The sequence below is a fragment of the Ciconia boyciana genome, chromosome 12 (assembly GCF_034638445.1).
Source record: "Ciconia boyciana chromosome 12, ASM3463844v1, whole genome shotgun sequence".
Taxonomy (NCBI): Eukaryota; Metazoa; Chordata; class Aves; order Ciconiiformes; family Ciconiidae; genus Ciconia; species Ciconia boyciana.
In genome coordinates, this window is record NC_132945.1 from 23,011,921 (window position 1) to 23,036,848 (window position 24,928).

At 40.6% G+C, this 24,928-nt stretch overlaps 1 protein-coding gene across 10 annotated transcripts in view; it reads right to left on the reverse strand.

Annotated features, from left to right (window-relative positions):
• Positions 1-24,928, reverse strand: part of LOC140658318 (phosphatidylinositol-3,5-bisphosphate 3-phosphatase MTMR8) — a 34,551-nt gene that overhangs the window by 3,775 nt on the left and 5,848 nt on the right. For 2 of the 10 annotated variants that reach the window (XR_012044694.1, XR_012044692.1), the window contains exons 5-14: positions 23,884-24,012; positions 22,760-22,894; positions 20,667-20,799; positions 18,027-18,136; positions 16,777-16,902; positions 15,046-15,095; positions 12,752-12,952; positions 12,194-12,322; positions 11,112-11,238; positions 1,597-1,716 (exon numbers count right to left, since the gene is read on the reverse strand). Coding sequence is in view for 4 of the 10 variants with exons in the window: in XM_072876546.1 (XP_072732647.1) it covers positions 8,021-8,275; positions 11,112-11,238; positions 12,194-12,322; positions 12,752-12,952; positions 15,046-15,095; positions 16,777-16,902; positions 18,027-18,136; positions 20,667-20,799; positions 22,760-22,894; positions 23,884-24,012 (1,395 nt within the window). In the remaining 6 variants the exon portion in view is untranslated. Of the gene's footprint in view, positions 1-1,495; positions 1,717-2,077; positions 7,805-7,824; positions 8,276-10,087; positions 10,736-11,111; positions 11,239-12,193; positions 12,350-12,751; positions 12,953-15,045; positions 15,096-16,776; positions 16,903-18,026; positions 18,137-20,666; positions 20,800-22,759; positions 22,895-23,883; positions 24,013-24,928 lie in introns of those variants that run through there. The other 8 variants (XR_012044690.1, XR_012044689.1, XR_012044693.1 and 5 more) reach the window with 8 other exon arrangements.

Consider the following 24,928-nt stretch of genomic DNA (forward strand, 5'->3'; position numbering starts at 1 on the left):
CCTTTTAAAAGTCATCAACCCAAAAATTTGTAGTCTGCCTTCAATACCAGAGGAGTTTATCCATTTTACATATATGCATGAAGCCTTAACACCAATATATCTCTGAACAAACAGATGATGATTTGCTAATCAGCATCTTTGACTGCTGGGTAACTGAATTGAATAAAACTTGAGTACAAGGTTACATTGCTACCAAAAAAATCACTAGTATTGCTCTACTGCAACAAAGAATGCACCGATGCAGAATGAAAGTGAATCCACATTTTAAGGTATCCTTGGCACACGTGAACCTGGACCTCCACAAGAAAGCAGGGTAACTTAACTGCTTTTTCTATCTGAACTTAGAACAGCAGGCTTGACCTTAAACCAGTGATCTTTCAGTACATACCTCCAGTTAAGTTTACCGATCAGTATGTTTACTCAGCATAAGGTATTTCCTGAGAGCTGTTAAAAACATAAGTCTTTAGCAATACTCCTACGACAACTCTGAATGGAACCTGCCCCCTCAAAGCTAAAGTGAGCTTCAATAGGGAAGTTTTAAATCATCCTCAGCAAAGATGCTGTCAGACAGACAGTAAGTTTTCCCCAAATGTAAATTACAGCTTTATCAATTCTAGTCAGTGTTAATGCTAATAATCCAATTAAATGCAAGGCAAGTCTAATTTAGGTAAATGAAGGATTTCACTGGCAACATTAAGAACATTTAAAATTAGCAAGAAGGAAAAAAAGACTTTGAAACATCTGGGGACTGAGTATACCCAAGTGTCAGGAGTATTTTTTGCCTTAATACATAGAAAAAAATTACCCATTTTTAGGATGCACAGTGCAGTGGAAAATACTCATCAGGAGCCAGGTAACAAGTATTGGTCTTGGGTCTATGCCTTGTGTTCGCATCCTTACCCCCCCCGACTGACGACAGATAGTTCAGGGCTATTCATATTTAGGATTAAAGGCCAAACGGTCTGGTGCTAAACTGACCTGGGAAAAATGGTTCCTCCATCTCTCCCGCTGACCTTCAGCATGTTCTCCTGCAAGTTACATCCCTGACACTCTGTTCCCCCACCTCCCACACAGAGTATTAAAAACTTCCAATGCTTATTTTAAAATTAATTACTAAAATAGCCTACATTGCTTTGCCAGGCACAGATTGAAACCATTTACATGAATTTACCAATCCAAATGGCATCCTGAAGCATTTTGTAAAGCCTTATAAACATCAAATTAGCTCATATCACCTAATTTCTCTCTGCTTTGCAGATCTATATTTAATGGTAGGATTTGACTGTTACTGCACAGCTCCAAGTTAATAAAGCACTGATTCCAATCTTGGTTATAAACATGAGGCAAGTTTTGCACCTGGAATCTCCCTCTTCCTTGAGCATTCTCCCACCTCACTTGAGTTTGTCTGCACTCAAAAAAAAAAACAACCCACCTTGACTCACTACTGAAGTTATGATTAAAAAGAATTGGATAAAAGAGCATTTTTAAATGATACCATCAGCAGATGGACTGCAGATTCTTCACGCAAAGCTATCAGAAAAAATCTCTTCACCTGGTACCACGCAACACCCACAAAGGTCAGACTCAATTCCTTACAGCAGGCCAGAAGAAAGGTCTAGTTGCTTCTCTGAAATCTTTTTAAGTCCGTCTGGAGCCACCTGTAGACAGACTTATCCATGGGTGAGGGATACACAGCCTTCCAGGAGGAAGAAAACCCTGAAAAGGTACTTGGTTTTAATATATAAAGATGAATCTAATTAAAAAAAAAAAATCAGAGTCACAAAATACACAGAAGATATAAGATTTAGTATAGCTTCATTAGTATTACTACTTTTGGGGTTTGTTTTGTTTTTTTTTTTTAAAGACACTAAGCAGGGCTGCACTCAGCAGTCCCTCCGAAGCCAGTGAGGTCACCTAGTTTCTGTTCTGTAAAAGAAGAGGAAGTGGAATCACACTCACCTTAAGATAAGCTCACTACTTAAGAGTCTCTAATTGACTTCGCATTTCAAAGTATAAAGTTCTGCTTTGAGTTTAATTAACCAATAAACAGACTAGTCATTTACTTTAAAAAGGCAAGGTATTTATTTTTGTAGGGAATAAAAATAAACTGTAATACAAGTGAAACTTCATGGAACAAATACATTTAGAGAAAAAAAGACACAGTGCTCCTCTAAACACGGTACAATTTTTTTTTTAAGCAGTGCATTAACTAAAATGACTTATGTGTATACAGCCATCGCAGCACATTCAAGAATACGGGATTTCATCATCCACAATTTTATACAACTGTCCCTTAACAGTTACACTGACAAAAATAGCGACTGACTTACAGAAACAGCAAAAACATTTACAATTTTCAGCCAAGTACTACACACAATTTTAGGTACGTTCCTACAAAGATCAGTTTGTGGATGATAGGGAAAGTACGTATGTGTGCTCAGTTACGTATGACTAGATCCAGTGCTACAAGTTATTCCAGTAGTATGCTGCTACATTAAATACAGATGCATATACATAGATAAATGATATGAGAAGAGATATAGGTCAACCATTTTAACCTACCCTCTTTCTGCATTGCTTTTGTAGTTCAGAGATGCCAAAAGGACACAGCGCCGTACATTAAAATACTCGCCCTAACAAATTACACCGACTGCAATTGGCACCGACCTGGCTGCTCTTAGCGCTAAAGATGCTTACGAAAACATGGACTTTAACATCACCTGGTTCAAGACATTCCTCATCTAATTAATCAAGTGCTGTGTATTAATTAAAACAAAACTACTACATTCAGAACAGATTCTTCCCCCCACTCCGCCCCGAGGCAGGGGAAGTGCCTGTATGTGCAAGAGGGACAGTATGTAAACAAGGAATAACTCTGTTAGGTCCGTACAAAAAATGACCCCAGCAGAGCGGTGGGGAAGGGGAGGAGAGCAAAACGGCAGACACATTTTGAACTCTCCTGGTCACTCGTGAATATTCATTACTAAATAGTGCCAAGAAATGATCCCTTTGGGGGAGCAACCGGCAGGCACTGAAGCTACCCAAAACCCACTTTTGCCAGAAAGTAAACTGAAGCAGCGTCTGGCACAAGAGCTCTTTTAAATGCTTTCCCTGCAGGTGCTACAGCTTTGTTAGATGGAAGGGTGCTTTCTGAGCACCTATTAGGGCTCACCATCTCCAAACCCGATGGAAACAACAGACACGGGGCACACTGCCAACATGGAGATTTGCGCCTGTAACCCAACACGGTCTAGCTCAAGGCACAGATCCTGTGAAGCTCAGCGCACCTTCAGCTCCCAGCAAACCTCTCTCACCAGGACTTGAGAAGCTTACTGAAGCAAACTGAAGCTTACCAGCTACCTACAAGCAAGTCTCCTTCTCCATCCTAGTCGGCGTAACTTCATGTACCAGTCAGCACCCACATAGCAGGTGCATTTTCGTTCTAAGCACTTCAATGAAAGGCATTCACTAGGAGCAGGAACAGAACATGCAGCTAGAAGTATATTATGCCTACAGGCTTTAACAAACTGTTTTTTCTCTCCCATGAAAGAGGGCCAACTGAGAACTACAACATCTATGGGCAACCAATGAGTCCCCTTTTTTCTGTAAAGCAAACAGCACCGATTGGATTTTCTCTACTACAGGTGACAATTCCAAAACAAAATACAATTTAAGAATCCAGCATTGTGAAGCTCTCATTAAGACATTTCAACTGAGAAATAAAGCTACACAAGTCCCTCTTCTACTTCGATGTAGTAGCTTTAACACAGAATGTTACAGGCACTTGCCCATTGCAGTGCTAGACCTATGTCTGGCAAGAGACACACTATGTACAGGCATGAAACCACGATACCATGGAGTATCTTGGTAAAGCAACAGGTGCTCCAGAAAAGGAAGAGTTTTACACAACCAGAGCCCATCCGCAGCAAACAGGATCCCTCCTCCCTCCCAGTTCTCCCAGTCACAAGAATCCAAATGGAAAGCAGCAAGTTGCATTGTTCAGTTAACAGCTCCAAATAAAAAACAGTATTCACGACTTCACAACACATGGATGCTTCACTGGGAATAAGTTATAGTAACTTTTCACCAAACAGTGCTTGGTGAAAGATTCCTACGTAACATCTTTTAGATTGCCTTTAACACTTTTAGGGAACATCTAATCAAGTCATTCACCACTATCAGCAGGGCACTCCGTAACGAGGGGAACACAGGCTTTCTGCAAGGCCTGGGAAGCCCATCCTAGCTGAGCAGAGACCTGAGTACAGGCTGCAGTGCTTTGAACAGCTTTTCAGTTTTGGTCTTGAAACACACAAGAGTTACTGCCAAAACTAAAAAGCTTCTAGCTGATCAGTTTTCAAACAAATAATCTCATGGAAAGCCAGGAAACCCTGGAATCTTTTCCAGCCCCAAAAATTTACAGCACCAGAGGGAATGATTTTTAATATGTTGTAGGCTTTGACCAAGTCTGTATACATTAAATCCAAGAGGTTTAAAAAGACAGACCATTACCCTTTTTTTTTAGCTAGGTTTTGCATTTCAAAGTATAAAATCATCCATTGTTTTGTTACTGAAGTCAAAAGCAGCAAGATTACTAAAAGCTTACTAATACTTTCAGTGTATGAAGTAATCTTTTCACGGTTACATGCACCTGTAGTAATATTGTAGTCAAGAAGGATTTGTGGAGATGCCAGCATCACGTTTTAGGGATAAGCAAAGATTATTATACTTTTTTCAAGATAATCTATGGTAATTTAAAAGGCAAGGCAATGTGTAAACATTTATCGAAACCTGCAAAATGCTTTTATACAAATATTAACCAATGGTATGTCTAAATCCTTCAGTGGTCATCAAGATTCTCTACAGTTTTGTATCTCTAATTTTCATTAGAGAACACATTAAAAGAACTGATGACATCTAGAATAACTGGTCCTAAAAAGTGCCTGTCTTGGTCTCATTTATGATTTTAGAGTTCTCCATTTAAGAAGCTGTGCATACTATCCACTACACTCTTCTACCACTTAGAAAGAAAAGGCAGAGTTGATCTATCGGTCCATATAAAATGGGCTCCAAACTGCAAAGTGCACGTGTGAAATTGAGCTTTTACACTTTAAAGAGGCCAAGGGAAATAACCTCCCCAGCACCCTCCAGTGGCAATCTACAGCAGATTCCAAACCCTGGGTAACTAGAGCAGCCGGATTAAGACTTAGGGTGCTATCTCTTCACTTGAGGAGTACGTGGGTATGGCAAACAAAAGGCTGGTAGACTTCCTAACCTAACGTTAGGAGCTTAGCAGACCTCTTTTTAGGAGCAAAGAGACTCAACAGCAGATACTCATCTTGAGATTAAGAGAAGATACATTCAGAAATGTGCATCCTTCAAAATAAAATATATAGCTGTTGCACGAGGCGGTATTTTTGATACGTACCCACATAACAAATTTCAAACATCTTCTGCTTAAGCATATCTGGTTCAGTATTTTATGTGCTTAGTTTTTAAATCAATCGCAGATTGTAGTTCTCTCACTCCTACTTTGAAAACAACTCTATTACTTGCTTTAAGATTGAAAATCCTGCAACATTAAAAAGCGTTTCTCTTTGCCATTCTAGGCATTGAAGAAACTCTGTGTTCTCAGGTATTGCCCTTCTTCCTTGGGTCTTTTGATATGCTTAATAAAATACATATTTTCTTACCCAAAGGGAGACACTCGGGGAGGTGGTTTTTTTTCCCTTTTCTACTTTATCTTGAACACTGAAACTAACCTCATAATTTTACCATAGGTTATAAGCACATGAGCAATGGCTATTGCATTTTACGATGCTATAATGGAATGTTTTTACTTTTTATTGTAGATTGGGAGGGCTAACTTAGAAAATGTTTGCAATTTACTTCCAAATTTTATAAAAGAGAAAAAGTGATTTTAAGGACCTAATGGAAGCATCTAATTTAAACAATGGGACCTAAATTAAAGCAGAAAAGCATCTTGAATTAAGCTGCACAAAGGGACTCTGTGCAATTAAGCACATCTATAGAAGCTTGTCCAGAACAAGTACTGTGGAACAGCTTTCCTGGGCCATCCATTTCCCGGGGGAGACAAGCTCTTGTTTCTTCACAAGACTTCTGTATAAATGGAATATACGTGTCTGTCTCAAACCTGCAACTTTGAACTAATATCTCCAGCTGAGATTACTGCAGTTTAAAGAAAGCAAGTAGCGTTAACAAGCACTGGAGTGAATCCAGGCTGGAGCCACAGCCACCAAGCCAAGATGTCCACTTCTTGTTCCAATAAGGGGTCCCATCCCAATTTACATTTTGTCACCAGCTTCACAAAATGACAAAGTTCATTGCCATGACAGATACTGTTCATCTCCCCACGTCTTGACAGTACAGACAAAACATCTCTAAGGTTCATGTAATTTTAACATCTAAGATAACATTCGCTATAATCACTCAGCATGTGATGTGAAGTAATCGTTTTAGGCCCCATTTCAATAATACAGCACACCTCATCTGTAATTACTGCCTCATCGATGGATGCGAGAAAAGCACATCGATTCCAGCTTAGAACAAAGAGTTACTCTCTTGCTTCAATTTAACCAAGATCATAAAACAAGAGAGAAAAACTCCATATAAATTTTTTCCTATCTTTTCACATTTCTAATCCTCCCTCTGTCAAAAATTCACGTTACAGGCTGTCTTTGTGGCTTGCTGCACTCTCACCATCAGTAAGTGAGGTCCATAAAAGCTTATTCTTTGAAAGGTCAGCCTAGAAAGAAGCTACTAAACTCAGGGGATCTGCAAAGATCCTGGAGAAGCTGGCAGCAGATAAAAAACCTTGTTTAAAAATACGGACTACAAAGACGACCAAATACTACGCTCTACACTACAATAATAAAAATAGTACATTGCATGGCTAGACATTAAAATGGTCTCCATAAAAAGGCACAGGGGGTTTGTTTTTATCAAATATGCATAGGAAACAAAAAATGAATCAGTTCTGCCACAAGATGAGGGTCCATGCAGAGATTCATCCACAGCTAAGAACAGATTTTTTTTAAATCATTTTAAGATGAACTGAAATTTTTTATCATTTTAAGATGACCTTGCTCCACCACTGCGAATAAATGGATTGCATCTTTCCTACTCCAGTTATAAACACTGCACAACTCCTAAGCCCCATGTTAATTGGCCAAGATTTCTTAGAGCTTGAAGTACCAGTACTGGCAGGCAGTCATAAACCTTAAACACACATCGTGTTTCCACTGAAAAATAAGGTTTACGCTAACTCAGGGTAGCCTTCTGGGCAGCTCTGTATGCATCTTCTTCATTTTAGCTGCAAAACGATGCGAACCAAACCAAATGCAGACTGTCTTCTCTACAGCGAGCACAGCTCCCTGCAAACATGCATACTCACACTTAGCTGTAAATGGTTAGGTGGTCTACACCCTCGCGGGGGCACAGCTCCCTTACACCTCACCACCACGCGCGCCTGGTTCATCGAACACAGTTCTCAGAGCTGATCAATGACGCTGCAGCTTTCCATCCTTAGCTTCAGAGTCTAAAACGTCAATGGTGTCACATTAAGATCGTGGAGGTCCTGGTGATGAGACAGGTTCTCTTTGTTCTTTTGGTCCACATCTGACATAACATCTATATCCTCTGCTGAGGCGCCATTGCTCAACACAGGAGGTGGTTCCACTTCATAATCCTGAGGAGTGTTGAGCATCGGTGTTTTTGAAGCAACACGTCCTACTTTAGATAAGGAGCAAGCTTCACTGGGCAAAGGACCGTCAAGGAAAGGAAGTTTCTACACAAATAAAAAGACATTAAAAAAAATTAATGAAAGCTATTGTTCCCAGATGTCAGGGATATACAAAAAACAACTGTCAACATAACAGTCCTGCATCAGTGCCTCTTTCAGCTCTGTAATCCAGCATTAAAGTACATGGGCATAGATCTTTACAATTGATACAAACATCATTGTTTCATTAATAAAACTAAAGTTTTCAGCGTTCACATTAACCTAGCAAAGGACACTGATAGGTCTTCTCACTGGTATATTTTTAGATGACACTCCCACTACTGTATTTTTAGGGGTTTTTTGGTTTGTTTGTGGCTTTTTTTTTTTAATACACATAGAAAGGATATTGCAAGTAGAACCTTGAGCACAAAGAAAAGCCACACTTCTCCTTTCAGGCAGCTGTACAGGACTGTGGTGGGTTGACCCCGGCTGGATGCCACATGCCCACCAAAGCCGCTCTATCACTCCCCTCCTCAGCTGGACAGGAGAGAAAATACAATGAAAGGCTTGTGGGTTGAGATAACAACAGGGAGATCACTCAGCAATTACCATCAGGGGCAAAACAGATTCAACTTGGGGAAATTAGTTTAATTTATTGCCAATCAAATCAGAGTAGGGTAATGAGAAAATAAAAACCCCATATCTTAAGAAACCTTCCCCCCACCCCTCCCTTCTTCCTGGGCTCAACTTCACTCCTGATTTCTCTACCTCCTCCCCCCGAGCAGCACAGGAGGACAGGGAATGGGGGTTGTGGTCAGTTCATCACACGTTGTCTCTGCCGCTCCTTCCTCCTCAGGGGGAGGACTCCTCACGCTCTTCCCCCACTCCAGCGTGGGGTCCCTCCTACAGGAGACAGTCCTCCACGAACTTCTCCAATGTGAGTCCTTCCCATAGGCTACACTTCTTCACAAACCACTCCAGCATGGGTCCCTTCCATGGGGTCACAGGTCCTGCCAGCAAACCTGCTCCAGCATGGGCTTCTCTCTCCACAGGTGCACAGGTCCTGCCAGCAAACCTGCTCCAGCATGGGCTTCTCTCTCCACAGGTGCACAGGTCCTGCCAGGAGCCTGCTCCAGCGCAAGCTTCCCACGGGGTCACAGACTCCTTCGGGCAAATCCACCTGCTCCAGCATGGGGTCCTCCGTGGGCTGCAGGGGGACATCTGCTCCACTGTGGACCTCCATGGGCTGCAGGGGGACAGCCTGCCTCACGATGGTCTTCACCAGGGGCTGCAGGAGAATCTCTGCTCCAGTGCCTGGAATGCCTCCTCCCCTTCCTTCTTCACTGACCTTGGTGTCTGCAGGGCTGTTCCTCTCACATATTCTCACTCCTCTCTCTGGCTACTGATTTTTCCAGCAGGTTTTTTTTTCCCCCCTTCTTAAATATGTTATCACAGAGGTGCTACCAGTGTCACTGATGGGCTCAGCCTTGGCCAGCACCTGGAGCCAGCTGGCACTGGCTCTGTCAGACATGGGGGAAGCTTCTAGCAGCTTCTCCCAGAAGCCACCCCTGTAGCCCCCCCGCTACCAAAACCTTGCCATGCAAATCCAATACATTCCACCCTTGCCTCTGTGAATCACTTATTTAAAAATTATCATTAAAATCCATGTTCATCACACAATCTTCACAAACTTCACTCACATCAACAAAAAAAATTCCCCACGCCAAAACAGTATCATCACAACACCAAATGAAAATGAACAATTTACACATGATCCACCCCTCATCCCTGCAACCACAATTACAACAACTGAAATTCCCCACAATCATTTCGCTCTCTAACATTGTTCAGTCCATGTTTTGCCCATCGCCTCTCCCAATTACTATCCTTATCTTGAATTCCTCATGCCCCACGTTGGGCGCCAAAAAGGACTGTGGTGGGTTGACCTTGGCTGGATGCCATGTGCCCACCAAGCCGCTCTATCACTCCCCTCCTCAGCAGGACAGGGGGAAGAAAATAAGATGGAAAAAAAAACACCTCGTGGGTCAAGATAAAGATAGTTTGATAAAGCAAAAGCAAAGGCCGTGCATGGAAGCAAAGGAAAACAAAAGATTTATTCTCTACTTCCCAGCAGCAGGCCATGTCCAGCCACTTCCTGGGAAGAAGGGCTTCAGTACACGTAGCAGTTGCTTCAGAAGACAAACGTCGTAATAACGAATGCCCCCCCCCCCCCCCCCTTCTTTTAGCTTTTATTGCTGAGCAGACGTCATACGGTATGGAATACCGCTTTGGTCAGTTCGGGTCAGCTGTCCTGGCTGTGTCCCCTCCCAAGATCTTGCCCACCCCCAGCTTACTGGGTGAGGGGGGGAATGTTGGAGAGACAGCCTCAACGCTGTGGAGCACTGCTCAAGCAGTAGCCAAAACCCTGGCGTGTTATCAACACCCTGCTAGCTACCGATACGCAGCACAGCACTGTGAGGGCTGCTATAGGGAAAATTAACTCCACCCCAGCCAGACCCCATACATACAGAAACACAAAACTACAGCACTTCAACAGCTAACAAGACTATCTATCTTTCGTTTTTTTCCCCATCTTGCACTGCTGAGATAGATATCTGCATCTTCATACAGACAAATATAGCTCTCTGGGGAATCTGATAGGAAGTGACCAAACCATGAAGCGTGTTGCTGTTTACTTTATTATTCTGGGTTGAAGGAGAGAAATTGGTTATTCTGGACACAAGATCCCTGCCCTCCAGTGCCACAAAACACAAATAGTAAATGTGCAAGACTCCCCCTGTCTTGTTTTAGCAAAGCACTTCAAATCTGAAGTAGCCACTTCTAGAGGATAATTCAGCCTACGTGATCCAGTTACATTTTGGCCGTTACATGAAAGCCAACTTAAGTAACTCAACTGTTTTAAATACCTCATTGACCATCAGTTTTTCCAATGTGTCTTGTGAACGAGAAGGCGGAAAAGAAAAATGTGGGGGCGAGCTGAAAACAAGAATATTTTTGTATATTCATATTATTGTGGGGGAGGGGGAAGCAGGCCCATTCTTTTCTTCTCTCCCTCTCCCTTGAAGTTTGCTGTGAGTGGAGTTGAAACCCAGATGTTCTTTTAACACCTGCTTTATTTAGAGAATTAGAACATCACAAGCCTGCAACAGAACTTGACCAAACACAGCTTTTACCTAGCAGATGAGAATTTTGGGTAATCAAACCTATTTATTACAGCAATGTCATTTAACCCCTCATTTTGCCCAGCTCTGCCCAGCATGTTGAAACAATTGTTCAGTGCCAATGTTCAATCCCAGTTACATTTGCCAAAACCATCATGTGATTTTAAATATTATTAAGACTCAGGACTCACATTTTCCAGTTCAGATGCATTGTCCTCCAGTTTCATCTTTTGGCTGACGCAGCTTAGCAGATGATCCAATACACACTGCTTTGGATGCATTCCTTTGTCAAAGCGATTATACATCCCACACCAAAACCTCAAGAACAGGGCAAGAAAAGAGAATTAGGCGGCCAATTGTACCCTACTGGCCAACAAACTAGCTGCTATTTAAGAAAAGAGTCTTCAACAAATTGAGATTAGTAACTGATTTTAAAACCTGCCACAGCCTTGGATTATAAAATTCAGTATCTATGGGCAAATTTTCATACAGTTCAAAAAAAAAACTTCTGAGGATTTAAGTACTTCTGCCTTATGATCCACATGCACTGGCAGTAGGTATTAACATAATACAAAAATACACTTTTTTCTACAGCGGACTCACTGGAGGCTTGGGCAGTTCACCTTCAAATCCTCAGTTTGCCCTACCTCCCTACTTTTATTAAAACCCTTTGCCTGCCAGGAGCCACATACAGCACTTAAAAACACATATGCATCCCCCTCTCTCAGCAGGGAACAGGAGCGGGCCAGAAACAAAGCAAAACTAACCACTTCAGCTGTAACACCCTGGGCAAGCAAATAGACATGGCAACAAGAAATGCCTTCTTGTGAAAACCACCCTGACTGCATAAGCCTGGGTGTGACTGGGCACTGAAATTCCTGTTTGAAAGACTTCCTCAATATATATTAAAAAGGAGGAAAGGAGGAACTTTCTTTAACAAGTGCCTACCCTATCATGTAAATTTGACAGAGCAAGCAGTCAGGGTGTGTGTGTGGGGGTCTATCTACACATCTGAAGTTCTTCTTTTCCTTGCCTTTCCCCACCCTCTTTCTCAACACCAAAGAAAAAAAACATTATTTTAAATTACAGTACCTGCACTTTATTTAGCAATTACCTGTGCACTACTACTCTCAGTTTATGGATGAGGAATGGAGGGGAAAGGTAAAACAAGCCATGCTAATCAGTGAAAATTTATTTTATTAAACCTGAATTACCAATCTATATTACAATGAAAAATGCCCCCCTTCTTCCCTTTCTTAAATAAGCAACTTACTGGAAACTGAAAGGTAGCGTGTTTGGTTGAAGCTCTTTGTAAGCTGTAAATCCTCTGTACAAAGGATTTCTCAATTCCTGTTTCTTCTGTAAGAGGAAAGGCCACAGAGAATGGGTCTTCTCAAAGATTCTGTCAATTACAAATAACATCTAATCACTAAAAAAAAAGAATCAAGTTAATTGGATTAATAACACCAGCTGTTCTGCGTGGAATTAGATTAAGGGAGCTAAGAATTATTTTTACACAGTATCTGATTAATTTCATAAACACAAGATACATCACTGAGGAATATATAATAATTTAAAATGGACACTATCCAGTCCAAAAGGGGTATCTGCAAGTTATTACTGTGGTCCAGATTAAAACATCTGACTTTGGGGATATAATTAATCTATAATTTTTTTTTTCCACACTGTAGAACACAAGCATCTATCAAGACAATGTTACCCTTAACCAATCTACAATCACATTAAAACAAACACAAACACACACAACCTGCCCTTTTTTTGACATTCAAAGTGACTTCTAGACTGTTGGCTCTATAAAATGCCAACTCACTTCAGATCCTCACGCTCCTTATAACAGGTCCCAAGGAAGTTGCCAAACTGGCAGGAGTAGACATGGTCATGGATTTCAAGAAGAAAACGCTCATTAAACTCAAATGTGCACGGGAACTGCTGCATGAGCTGCCAGACACATTCAACGAACTGAGTGAAGACAGGGGATACTTCTTTGGGGTCACCATCCAGATGGCCACACCTAGAGAGATGCAAACAAAACAGGGTTAAATCCTGTGTAACCCAACAAAAAAAAAGAACCCCCTTGCCATTAAACAACTGGAAAGTTTTCCTCACAGTAGTGAAGAATAAGAAATTATTCTGCAGTCAGAAAAAAACCCACATGGTTTATCTTACAGCAACTGTACGTTAAGTCGTGCCACCCTCAGCATTACTTGTTCTCCAGGGGTAGCTGGTATGAGTAACGAGAATTGTGCAATGACCCTTTCTCTCAAGTAAAATTAGCAATGGAAGAGCCTACATAACACACTTGCAAGCATCACAAGAAATATTTGTGAAATAGGAATCCTTGAGCCTATGCTATGATGTTAGCAGAAGGGAAAAAAGGCAACATCTATTGATCGAATATAATAAACTAATGCTAGCCCTTAATTGGAGAAAAAAGTTGACATTGGTGGGATTCTGTCTGTCTGCCAGGAACAATAAGAAACAGCGGGGGGTGAAAAAAAGTGTCCTCTATGATCTTCTATGGATGTGAGAGTGTTTTACAGTGCAGGCATAGCCACAACGGGCAGCAACAGACAGAACAACCTGCTTTTGCTCCACATGGACATCAAGAATGAAATCCTGGTAGGCAATTACTCAGGAAGAAAATAAAATACTCAGACAAAGAAAACCCCAAAACAACAATAAAAAAATATTTTTTACAGCTTTAGATGAAGTTCAGAAAAACCCTACTAGTTTCTGCAAAAATCTAGCCAGGGATCTATTGGTGTTCATTACAATCCATCACAAAAGAAAAAACAACCAGAAAAAGAATGACAGCATTTTTGGAAAGCAGCCAACACTCTATTGTACTGTAATGACAGTTCTTTCTTAACAGAAAAAACTTGGGGCAGAATCCACCTTTTCTAGGAAGGGATATACCCTGGAAATCCACAGAAAGGAACAAGGCATCCACAAACTTAAGTGGAAAAATGAAATACGATTTCTTATGAAAGAGATTTGGCTGCTCAAATCCCAGTTCCTGGTTCTGCGATTCCAACCACAATACCCTAAGCAGCAGCATGAAGAAGGACTGATTTCCCCCAGAAGTGTAAGGCACCGGCCACCACTACGAGAGGAATGATTCTGACTACTGGAATAAAAGTTCATATTCTCAGTTGATGCTGAAATTCATGTCTCAAATACTTTTTGTATCCATTGACAAGTTCTCCTATTTGGAACAATCCCCTGTAATAGAAGAATAGAAGTTTGGGGGGGGTTTTTTGGTCTTAAAGCAAGAAAGGTGAAAAGAGTCCCTCAAGAAGCAGAAACAATGACCACACAACATTGAGTTGGCCAATAATGACCAAACAGCAGTTTATCTTTGGCTGCTGCTTCTTATATACCAGTATAAGGGTGTGCATATTGCTTATGTTCCCCAGATATGCTTTAAGGAAACAGATTTGTTTTATAATTAAAAACAGGAATCAGTTTCACATCGAGAACAAAGCTTCAATTTTTAACAAGCTAGTATCCCTGAATAGACCGGTCCCTTCCCTCCTTGTATTCTTTTGCACCATCCCAGCTTCTAATTTCCATATGGCAAATATAACAAGTAGTAATTCAAGGTAACACCCCTACTAGATGCAGGCTATTAATTACAGGAATGACAGCATTTTTAATGTGCCTAGAGAATGCAGGTCAAATTGGTTTTTAGCACTATATTGGGCTCAAGTTTATGGTTAGAACTTGGTAAAAGCCCTGAAAAACATGAGCTGAGATTTTCATCCAGGACATGACTGCAGAAGAATTAAAATGTCTTGCCAGAACATTAGCACTCCTCATATAACACAAATGGGATTTTACAGGTAGGAAAACACTCAGCATTCAAATAATTTGTTCAATACTGTATGATTTTGTAAAGTAATAAAAAAAAGCACTGATGAAATAACAACCCTAGCAGATACTGGCTTTATGTCACCAACTCCAGTATTTTCCAAATCTTCTCTCCTCTGTCCTGTATCTTCATTTAAATTTTTCATGGGAGTACATGAACCTGAAAACACTGTATTGGTTTCACAGCCAAGCCTTCACCCAGTCACTACACCCAAGATAACACGCTCTTCTTACCTGTGTGAGAACTTGTGGCCCATTGCAATCCACTCCTTTTCTATTAGAACCTTCAGTTTCAAAACAGAGGTTAAAAAAAGAGCTTTACTTTCTTTAGAAAAAGCAAAGTGAAGCCTTTGATATTAAACTCTAACATGCTTAAAACCAACGCTCCCTGCTGACCCTACTCTTATGAGTATATCCAGAGAAGTCAATGAAAATAGTAATAGTGATTTATAGATTATCCACAGTCACCAGTACAATGTCACATTTGGAATCAAAAGTTATTTCAAGTAAGTCTAGTACTATTTTGAGGGAGTTTCTATGTTGTTAAAACAGTAATATATAAACACACTGAGCTAAAAGAATTAACGGCTTAATATTACACTGTGTACTGTTTAATTCAGAAAAGAGTATCATGATATTCACCAAAATAAATCAGCAACTGGAATTCAACAAAAGTTTAACAAATAAATAGGAATACAAGAAGTACAGCTGCATATTGAGGAGCTCAGGATGAAATCAGAAGAACTATATGGCTATTCCTCTTTTAAATAGAATGCCTGTGCTATATACGAGAAAACAGCAAGGAAGCAGTATTTTCCTTACACACGTCTCATAAGGAACCAAATGACTGATGCTGAATGCATTATTACTTGCCTTGCTGGATCATATTTAAAGATCAATTCCTGATATCATCATCCAGAGACTTGAAGAACAGAAGGCAGACATTCACAACAGGGTTCTTCGAAAACTTAAGTTATATTGCTTTTCAAATTTTTCCATTCTTTACACTTCTGTTGCATTGACTTAGGAATAACGACTGTCATAGGATTTGTGCATGTAAACCATTTTCTCAGAGGACAGGCAAGCATTTGTCTGGTTTAGTTACTGCTCCTGTTCCTAATCAAAATCATGTTTCTTAGTTCACACAGAATTGCCCAGAGCACAGCCAAAGGCCAGGCAGATGTTTCACACTCTGGTGTAATTTTACCTGTTAAAAGATTCCAGTATAATCCAGAAGCAAAACCAGTAATAATAAAAATAGCATGGAATGCAAGGGAACAGTCCTAGCAGTGCAACACACTGGAGGAGGCAAAATTTGCATTGTTCTGATTTCAGGGTTTCTTTTAAGGAACTCTTCTGAGAAAGAGCAGCAGCCTGTCTGTCAGGTATTTAGCAAAAGGAGATGAATGGAAAGATAACATCACAGATTGCACTATATTTATGCAGTGATGGCTTCGAATAAGGAAAAGCCCGCAGTAGAAGCAAACTGCCAAATTCATGTGTAATGGCTTTTAAAAAGGTCTTAAATGATGCACAGATTTTGTGTGATATACAGGTTATACGCTGCCCTGTGCGCAAGAGTGAGTTCACCCAATTTTAAATCCTAGCAGGTAAGAGACCATTCACTGTAACAGTCTTAAATGACAAGCTGCTTCACCACTTTTTTGTGGATTGCTCCCAGAGTTGCATCCTTAGCTCACTCATCTCTTGCTGAAATGTCTCATTAGTGGCTCTCATGTGGACATTCAAGGAAACAGAGATTTGGGAACTGTAAATGAACTGCTGCATTTTGTGCCCATGGTGTTCAGAGCAATTAAAGCTTGTTTATAGAATCAAAGCTGGTTTTATATAGGTCACCTACTGTTTGTTCCTGGAAACAGCCTAAAACATTGAATTGGGGCCTGTTTACATTTCAAATTCAGGAAGCACTTCTTAGTTTTGAAATTCCAACATTCGTGCTCTTACCATGAAGCCTTTAAAAGTCCTATAAAATGGATCTAAGAGGAGGCTAGCCAAGGAGCAGACCTGCGCTGTGCGATCCCACCCATCAGAGCAGTGGACTAACACGCTAGCTTTTTCATCTTTCACAGCCTGTGAAGGAGAGACCAGACAGAACAGTTTAGCAGCTTTCTGGGCTGGTTACTGTAATTAAATACTACCCCTTCATCTGCATTTACCTGACTGCCCTAAAACCCAAGAGGAAAATTTGTCATTTCTCATCTGGACCATGGAAATGCACCATATCTGGGCATGTAGCCATCAACCCACAGGAAAAGACAACTAGAATAAAATGCTGTAGCATGCCTTGTCAGCACCACAGACTGTCAAGAAACAAAGACCCTCTGATCTCAAAATGCTCAGTCTTCTGAAAGGCCAAGAATTCTCAGTCCCCTCCTCTGAGGAAAAATTTGGTGGATGAGTAAAGAATAATAATTGGACACACGGGGACTAGGAACTCCTCAAGAAAAAATTGGAAGAGCTCATCCCAACTTCCTCCCATATGGATCACCTTCTTCCCTTCGTACCAGTGGCAGAAGAGAAACACAAAATAGCTTCTTGCCTGCTACAAGGGAAAATTTTAAGAGAGAAAAGACAACATTTACAGGTCACTACTCTTGCCACATGTTGCCTGCGTGCCCTTTATTATTACTGAAGAGCCACGTGCCTTAGTGACTTTTCTCCTTTTGCCTGACCTGCAAAGCCACAAGCTCTGCAGAAAGGAGGACTGCATTGAATAATCAAAATTAGCAGTCCCCACATCACATAGAACCAGGAGAAAATAAACTGGTCTAAACAATCCCTCATTTAAAGCAGAGCAGTTCAATAACTAATGAGCACAAGGTTATGAGTTGTTTGCACTACCAAATATGCATTATGTAGAGGCATTTATAAAGGTCATTTATTCACATTCTGTGATTTTATTTGTTTCAAATGAGTTCTAATAAAGCCCAGATAACTGCTTTTTACAATACAGTGAACAGGACAATGTCTCAACCCCTACTGCGTTTCATTTAGTCATAGGAAGTGTCTAGGAGAGCACCAGCTGGATAACCCACTTGATGTTCTCCAACTGCAGGCTTATTTTTGAGAGCTGAGGCCAACCTGAACAGCAATGTTTCCCACCTTCTCTCCAGAGACAACTTCACAGCCTTGAAGCAGTCCGTAACAGACAAGTACATATTTTTTAATTCACCTGCAGGTTGGGGTAGTTTTACCTTGGCAAGAAAGACACCTGCATCCATCACAGCCTTAATGTGCCGTAACCAACCTGAGTTCTCCAGCCCAGTGAGGAAATCACTCATTGAGGGGGACTTCGTTTCACACACTAAGAACAAAAACAAAGGAATTAGCTGACACTCTTTCTTTTTCCCACTTTCTCATTATCGCTTCACAGCAACAGAGCTGGGTAGATCCTAAAAGCTAACAGCCTGGATCAATGGGCCACGGCCAATTACGTGAGGTTCAACAAGGCTCAGTGCAAGGTCCTGCACTCAGGTCACAACAACCCCATGCAATGCTACAGGCTTGGGGAAGAGTGGCTGGAAAGCTGCCCGGCGGAAAAGGAACTGGGGGTGCTGGCTGACAGCCAGCAACGTGCCCAGGTGGCCAAGAAAGCCTACAGCATCCTGGCTTGTATCAGAAATAGTGTGGCTAGGACTAGGGCAGTGATCGTCCCCCTGTACTCGGCACTGGTGAGGCCGCACCTCGAATCCTGTGTTCAGTTTAGGGCCCCTCACTACAAGAGAGGCATTGAGGGGCTGGAGTGTGTCCAGAGAAGGGCAACGAAGGTGGTGAAGGATCTGGAGCACAAGGCTGATGAGGAGTGGCTGAGGGAACTGGAGCAGTGGAGGCTCAGGGGAGACCTTATTGCTCTCTACAACTACCTGAAAGGAGGTTGTAGTGAGGTGGGGTTGGTCTCTTCTCCCAAGTAACAAGCCATAGGACAAGGGGAAATGGCCTCAAGTTGCACCAGGGGAGGTTTAGGTTGGGTATTAGGAAAAATTTCTTCACCGAAAGGGTTGTCCAGCACTGGAACAGGCTGCCCAGGGAAGTGGTGGAGTCACCATCCCTGGAGGTATTTAAAAGCCGTGTGGATGTGGTGCTTAGGGACAGGGTGTAGTGGTGGGCTGGGCAGTGCTATGTTAACAGTTGGAACTGATGATCTTAAAGGTCTTTTCCAACCTAACAATTCTATGATTTTCACACTTTAAGTGTCAGCAGTGATATCCTGTCTAAAGGACACAGAAACTACTGGTTGCATACTTAAATACACAAACCAGAAATTTTTAGCTATGAGAGAACTTGAGGATCGGAAAATATCCTCCTCTTTTTTAAATGGTAATTCATTTTTTCAGCTGAGTTTTTTCCAACAAAGAAAGTGTTTAGTGACCCGTTACTTCACTATAAATCACCATTGCACACACATCTAATGACCACTAACATGCAGTCACCATCACAAAGATTTGAAGAAAGGAGAGTTCCAATTTAGAGAAAGAAATAACATGTCTAACCTTGAAGGCAACTCAGATGCTATATTGAAACCCAGCATAGAAAATACTTATAGTAATACAGTTCAATAGTCCGTAAGCACCAGCGAGAGAGATTTTAATCACTGTCGAAGAAGAATATGGGAGTAAACAAGTATTTATTCTGCCTCTTCTTCCACCACAAAATAAATCTGCCAGGAACAGGCAATTGAGGACTTATACTTGTGATCAGAACAATCTCTCGGTCGTGTAAATAGCCTCATTTTTCTCCAAGGTCACTACGGATCCTGCAGTGCTACCTACCTACCAGGTAATTGGTAGCATCAATTATTCAACTATTTTGAAGCAAGATGACCATTATGCTGGTTACTAAAATATTAAACTCATATTTTGAATGACAGCACTTCTATTACATTTTACATACCAAGCAGAATGATTTCCAGCACCTACTCTGCTCCATTCCGCAGCCTTTGTCAGCGCAAGGATGGTGATAGTGCTGGAAACCACCAACCAGCAGAGTATGCTGGTTTGATCCAAGCTATGCCATCACCTTTAATGGAACTTCACCAAAACTACATTAGTGAAAACATGCGCCTGATCCACCTCTCTTGATCTAAGTGGCTCAGGTCAGTATTTCTTCTGCCCTGCTTCGCATTTTTCCGTAAGATCGCAATCTCAGAGTAGCTTAATTACCTGAGCTACTCTGCATTTTAATATATTTTAATGCATTAAAACTTTAATTTAATACATTTTAATGTATTAAAAACAAGTTCAGTTAAAGAAATCAGAAATAAATGAAAAATAAGAAGTATGTACGTATGAGATTAAAGGCTTTGGAAGATCATGCCAAAAATCTTACTTCAAATCATAAATACTGTTTAACACTGAAATACCCCAAACTAAACATAGCAAACCCCAGGAAAGTATTTCCTCAACAACCTATGTTAGTTTTCTTTCAATAGCTCACAAAGTAACCATGAGACTATCTTAATGGTAAAATATAATATTTCTCTAGCCGCCTTCTTTTAATTTAGCACATTTAAGAAATTCGCTTTGAAGAAATTTAAGAAATTTGTAACTAGCACAATTAAGGAATGTTGTTAGTATTAGTTGCTATTTTTGAACTGCTATAAAACTAAGCACAATAATAAATAAAATGTCTAGCAGGAAAGCATTTTAACACCACCAATACTTTCAGCCACTTCAATACAGCAAACAAAGTAAGATATTGACTTCGCTTATCTGCTTCCATCACAACACCAAGTCCACATGCACTTCTGCACATAGGATTTATATATTCAACAAAAGATTCTGTCCAAAAGTAGCCAAGGGTAATGAAGACCAGCCACTTGCACGGACTGTACCTACCTTCCAGGAGTTTCTGCAAGCTGTTCCGCATCACATGGATGTTTTCTATGCCAATAAATTTAAAGCGAATGTTATCATAATTATCTTCATTCTCGTAACCCTTCCCAGCAGCTCGGTTGGCCATGGCATTTAACTGTCAAATTCAAGGGAACAGGAATAGGGTAGAAAAGAAAGAGAAAATTACAACAAACAAGACACAGCAATAAATGAGTCTGTTTTGCAAGTCCTTCTTTTTTTAAAATCTGCCAGAAAATATACTGAACAAAGTTGTTACTCAGACATACTTCCCCACCTCCCAGACATTACTTCCACTGTTTCACTAAAATTATGCCAGGGTCTCCAGTCCATTAGTCATATGCAGAGACTCATTAAGACCCTGGACAGAATTCCTTAGGGTAGGCAGTATCAAAACCGTGCCCAATTTCAGACTACTGCTGTCATCAAAACAGGTAAAGAGAGGCATTGAGTCTGCCTTAATTGTGAAGCTACGTAAAAAGATTCAGACAGAAGCATACGAAAGTAAAACTAGGAAAGTCATTTTTACGAGGAACATACATACATGGTGGTATAGAAATAGTAAGAGAATTCCAAAGCTTTTCACAGACATACATGCACAGATGAAATAAAGCCACCTGAGGGAAACATAGAAATATTAAAGTTGAGCAGAAAGAATACAGCAACCAACTGGAACTGCAGAAAAGAAGTAGAAAAGAAGCCAGTTGCTCTAACAATTACCCAAAACAGTTCAAGAGCTTCCAGGAAATCTTTAGGAGCGACCAAAAAAAGAGCAGCTCAACCCCACACACAGTAATTTGGGAAGAGGACTGATTTGCCTCCACAGAGAGGAGAGGAGGAAGAGTCAGATATGGTATATACATCTTTAGAACAATTAAATAACCCTAGTGCTTCAGTTCTACCGCTCAGAGTAAGACATGTTGCGTTAGAAGGAGAAATGTGACCAATTATAAATTCTCCCTTCTTCACCAAATACTTCAGAACAAAATTGCCATCAATGATAGATTTCAGTGGAACATCTACAATACTGGAAGCTGTCTGTACCAAAAGAACATGCAGTGATTGCTATAAACATACATATAATTACAGAATAGGTTATGTCCAGGAAATGTCATACTACAAAAAGTCAAAATACATCTTGGAACAACAGGTGAAACATTCCCTGTTTTCCCAAAGAGACTTTTTCCCTTCTTGCCCTTGCCATAGTTTAACTAAATCTGTAGTATCTATAAAATAACTGCAATATCCGAACAGTGAAGCAGGTTCTCAGAAAGCTCAATTTTAAAATAATCAGAGCACTTTTAAATCTTTGTGTTTAAATAATTGTGTACTATGAAAATCCTTGTGTTCTAATTTGTTTATACCGACACTCACAACCAATATACCTACAAGACAATCATTTGAATTGTTTCTAAATTCAGTTCCTCAAGACGACAGTCATTAGACATTTCATTTTGCAAATGTTTCTTCAATATCCTCTTACATAAACACCTCAGCAACAAAGTTCTAGCCCCAAATAGTGGCTATGGACTAGAAGAGCTGAAACGTATTAAGCACCAAGCTGCACATCATGAAGGCATTTGTGTTATTTTTACAAAGGCAAAAAAATGGAGGAATTGGTTTCCTCAACTGTTATCAGACTCCACACAGCCCCAGGAAGAAGTTCCCAGGCCTGCTGATAAAAGCACTTCAGCCTCGTGGAACTGAATCCTAAGGCTTCTCTCCAACTCAACACATAAAGGACCTAGCTCTCTGCGGGAAAATGCTTCACTGCCTCAGCCAGCTTCAAGACTGCCAGTTGCTTCAGGGCATCCTTAACACAAATCTCAACCCAGAATACTCCAGGAGTGCAAGCATTCTTAACAGCACTTAACATTGCAGTTTTATTACGCACAAGCGTTCGTCACATTAAGGCACTGAACCAGGAGCCTGATACCGAATTCCTGATTCGGGGCTGACATAATTTAACCTAATGCAGCATACGAAAGAATTAGCAAAGTTGTGAAAGAATGAACTGGAAACAGCATCACTAATTCAGACGCAAGCTTTAAAAGTAGCCACAAACCCCATGAAGATACCTTTGGCCTTGTGTCTACAACATACATGAAGGGGCTCCCAGGGTTGGCTTCTCTGATCGCCTGCAGCATTTGCTCATCCTCCAGACAGCGTGCACTGAACCCGGCGAGAGGCTGGCTACAACGACATATGGCAGCCTGCAACACACAACAGCGCACATGTTTCTGCTTTCAGATCACCTCTACTGCATTGCCCCAAAGAACACTAATTTGTCGGTTTTAAGTGTCCTATTCTCTGTTCCACTGAAAAACTGCTACGTATATGGACATAGAGAAATACTACCGGAACATTTCTCAAAGCTGGAAGTTTGGGAATCTTAAGAAAGTAGTGAGGCTAAGGAGCCCTGCTGCAAACTTCATTGCTATGGTGTCAAACCCACTATGCTCTGCCTGACGATCAGTATCCCAAATGTTAGCATTTCTCATGTTTTCTACTTGGTTTGTATTGTCCAAACCATTCTTTTCCACCACTTTGCTTATCAGTCGTTACCATTCCACACTCAGAACTGCACTGAGTATGCTTTAGGGAAATTTCAATAGTTGCCAGTAAAACTCCATGCAGTTGCCCAGGTCAAGGCACGCTTCCTCAGGAAAACAACAATCTGACTGTGACAGCATTTTCCTAACATCTGCATCTAAAACATTGCTGAGACAGCAAAGTTAAAAATTTACATTCTGGTCTTCAGTGGAAAAAGAAAAAAAACTGAAACCTTCACTTATTCTGAGCTAGTGGGGATTTATTTCAGGGTGGCTCCTCTTCAATACTAAGAAAATCTAGCTGAGTTAACATGTATCTTGTTAAAACATTACTCTACATAGCTAAACAGTAGATTAAAAAAACCCCAATGCCAACAAGGCATTCCTGAAAGCTGATAAAAAGCTTCCAGACAGGAAGCTTGGAAAGTTTGTGCTTTTTGCACAGCTCTGGATGCATCCCAAGTGTTTGTCTTTAGCTTATTCTGTGACTCAGAACAAACCAATATTAAAGCCGTTAAGAGCAGCACAGTTCTCAAATGTGAAGCTAATATGCTCTAATAATGACCTCATTCTTTCCTTTCACTAAAAGAGGACTGGACAAGAAGGGGAACCTTACTCCCCACAAAGACAGCAGACAGTGAACAACTAACATTGTTTTCTTTATATAAGTAAGAAAGCACCGGAATCCGCCCTCTGCTTCTGAACCTTGAACTTCCGATCACCACTGCCTTATTAGCAGCTCTAGGCACCACTATTTCTGGAGGATATGTGTTGCAAACCTAAGTGAGAAGAAAGAAAAAAATCCAGATATTACTACTCAGCAATTCAAAATTGATGAAAAATTCATCTTTAGCTTATGATCTAGCATTTATAAACAACAGTAGATTGTTTGCCATAGTGTATCTAATGTAGTCGACATCTAAAGTTTCAAGCCATTAAGATGCATTTAGAAAAACAACACAGGAATAGGAGCAAAATAAAACAATGTGGTGAAGGAAACAATCAATTTTGCAACTGAAACTAAAAAAATGGGTTGCACAGTACACAATACATATTAAAAGGAAGTTCTTTAAATCTATAAATTTTATGAAAGTTTCTGATTTTTCACAAAAAGATAAATTAAGAACAACTATATTTAAAAAGTTCCCTCTAAATCTTATTCAACTTGAAATGAGCTTCCAGCAATCAGGTAGCATCCTCAGAGACCAGCTTTATCCTTTTTCCTCAAACAAGTACAGTCTTTTCAGCACGTACTTCACAGATAAGCTATTCTCCAAGTCTGGCTTTACTGGAGGCTTGACAATTTTAAAACATAAGCTGGAAACTGTGAGGAAATTATAAAGCCTTGGCACTTGAGAGTTACATACTAGCAAGTGAAGCTTCAAAGTGATTAATGATTTTTAGATGCCCACATTCAGATGCCCTTAATCAGCTAATGGAAAAAGCACCTCTCACGTCATATCTCAATTTAGGCAACCAAAGATACAGTCATTTGAATTTACCAGTCATTTCTGACAGCACAGGCTTATATTTCTTCAACACAAAGCGTAACAGTACAGAAAACCAGCGGGGGAAGGGAGCGGAGAGCAGGGGGAAGGGATTCAAGACTTAATATACTGCTATCTTCCTCAGAGTTGTTTGCTTTGTCTTTCAAACAGAAAGGTCTGACTGTACACAACAACAGAAGAAAGAAAA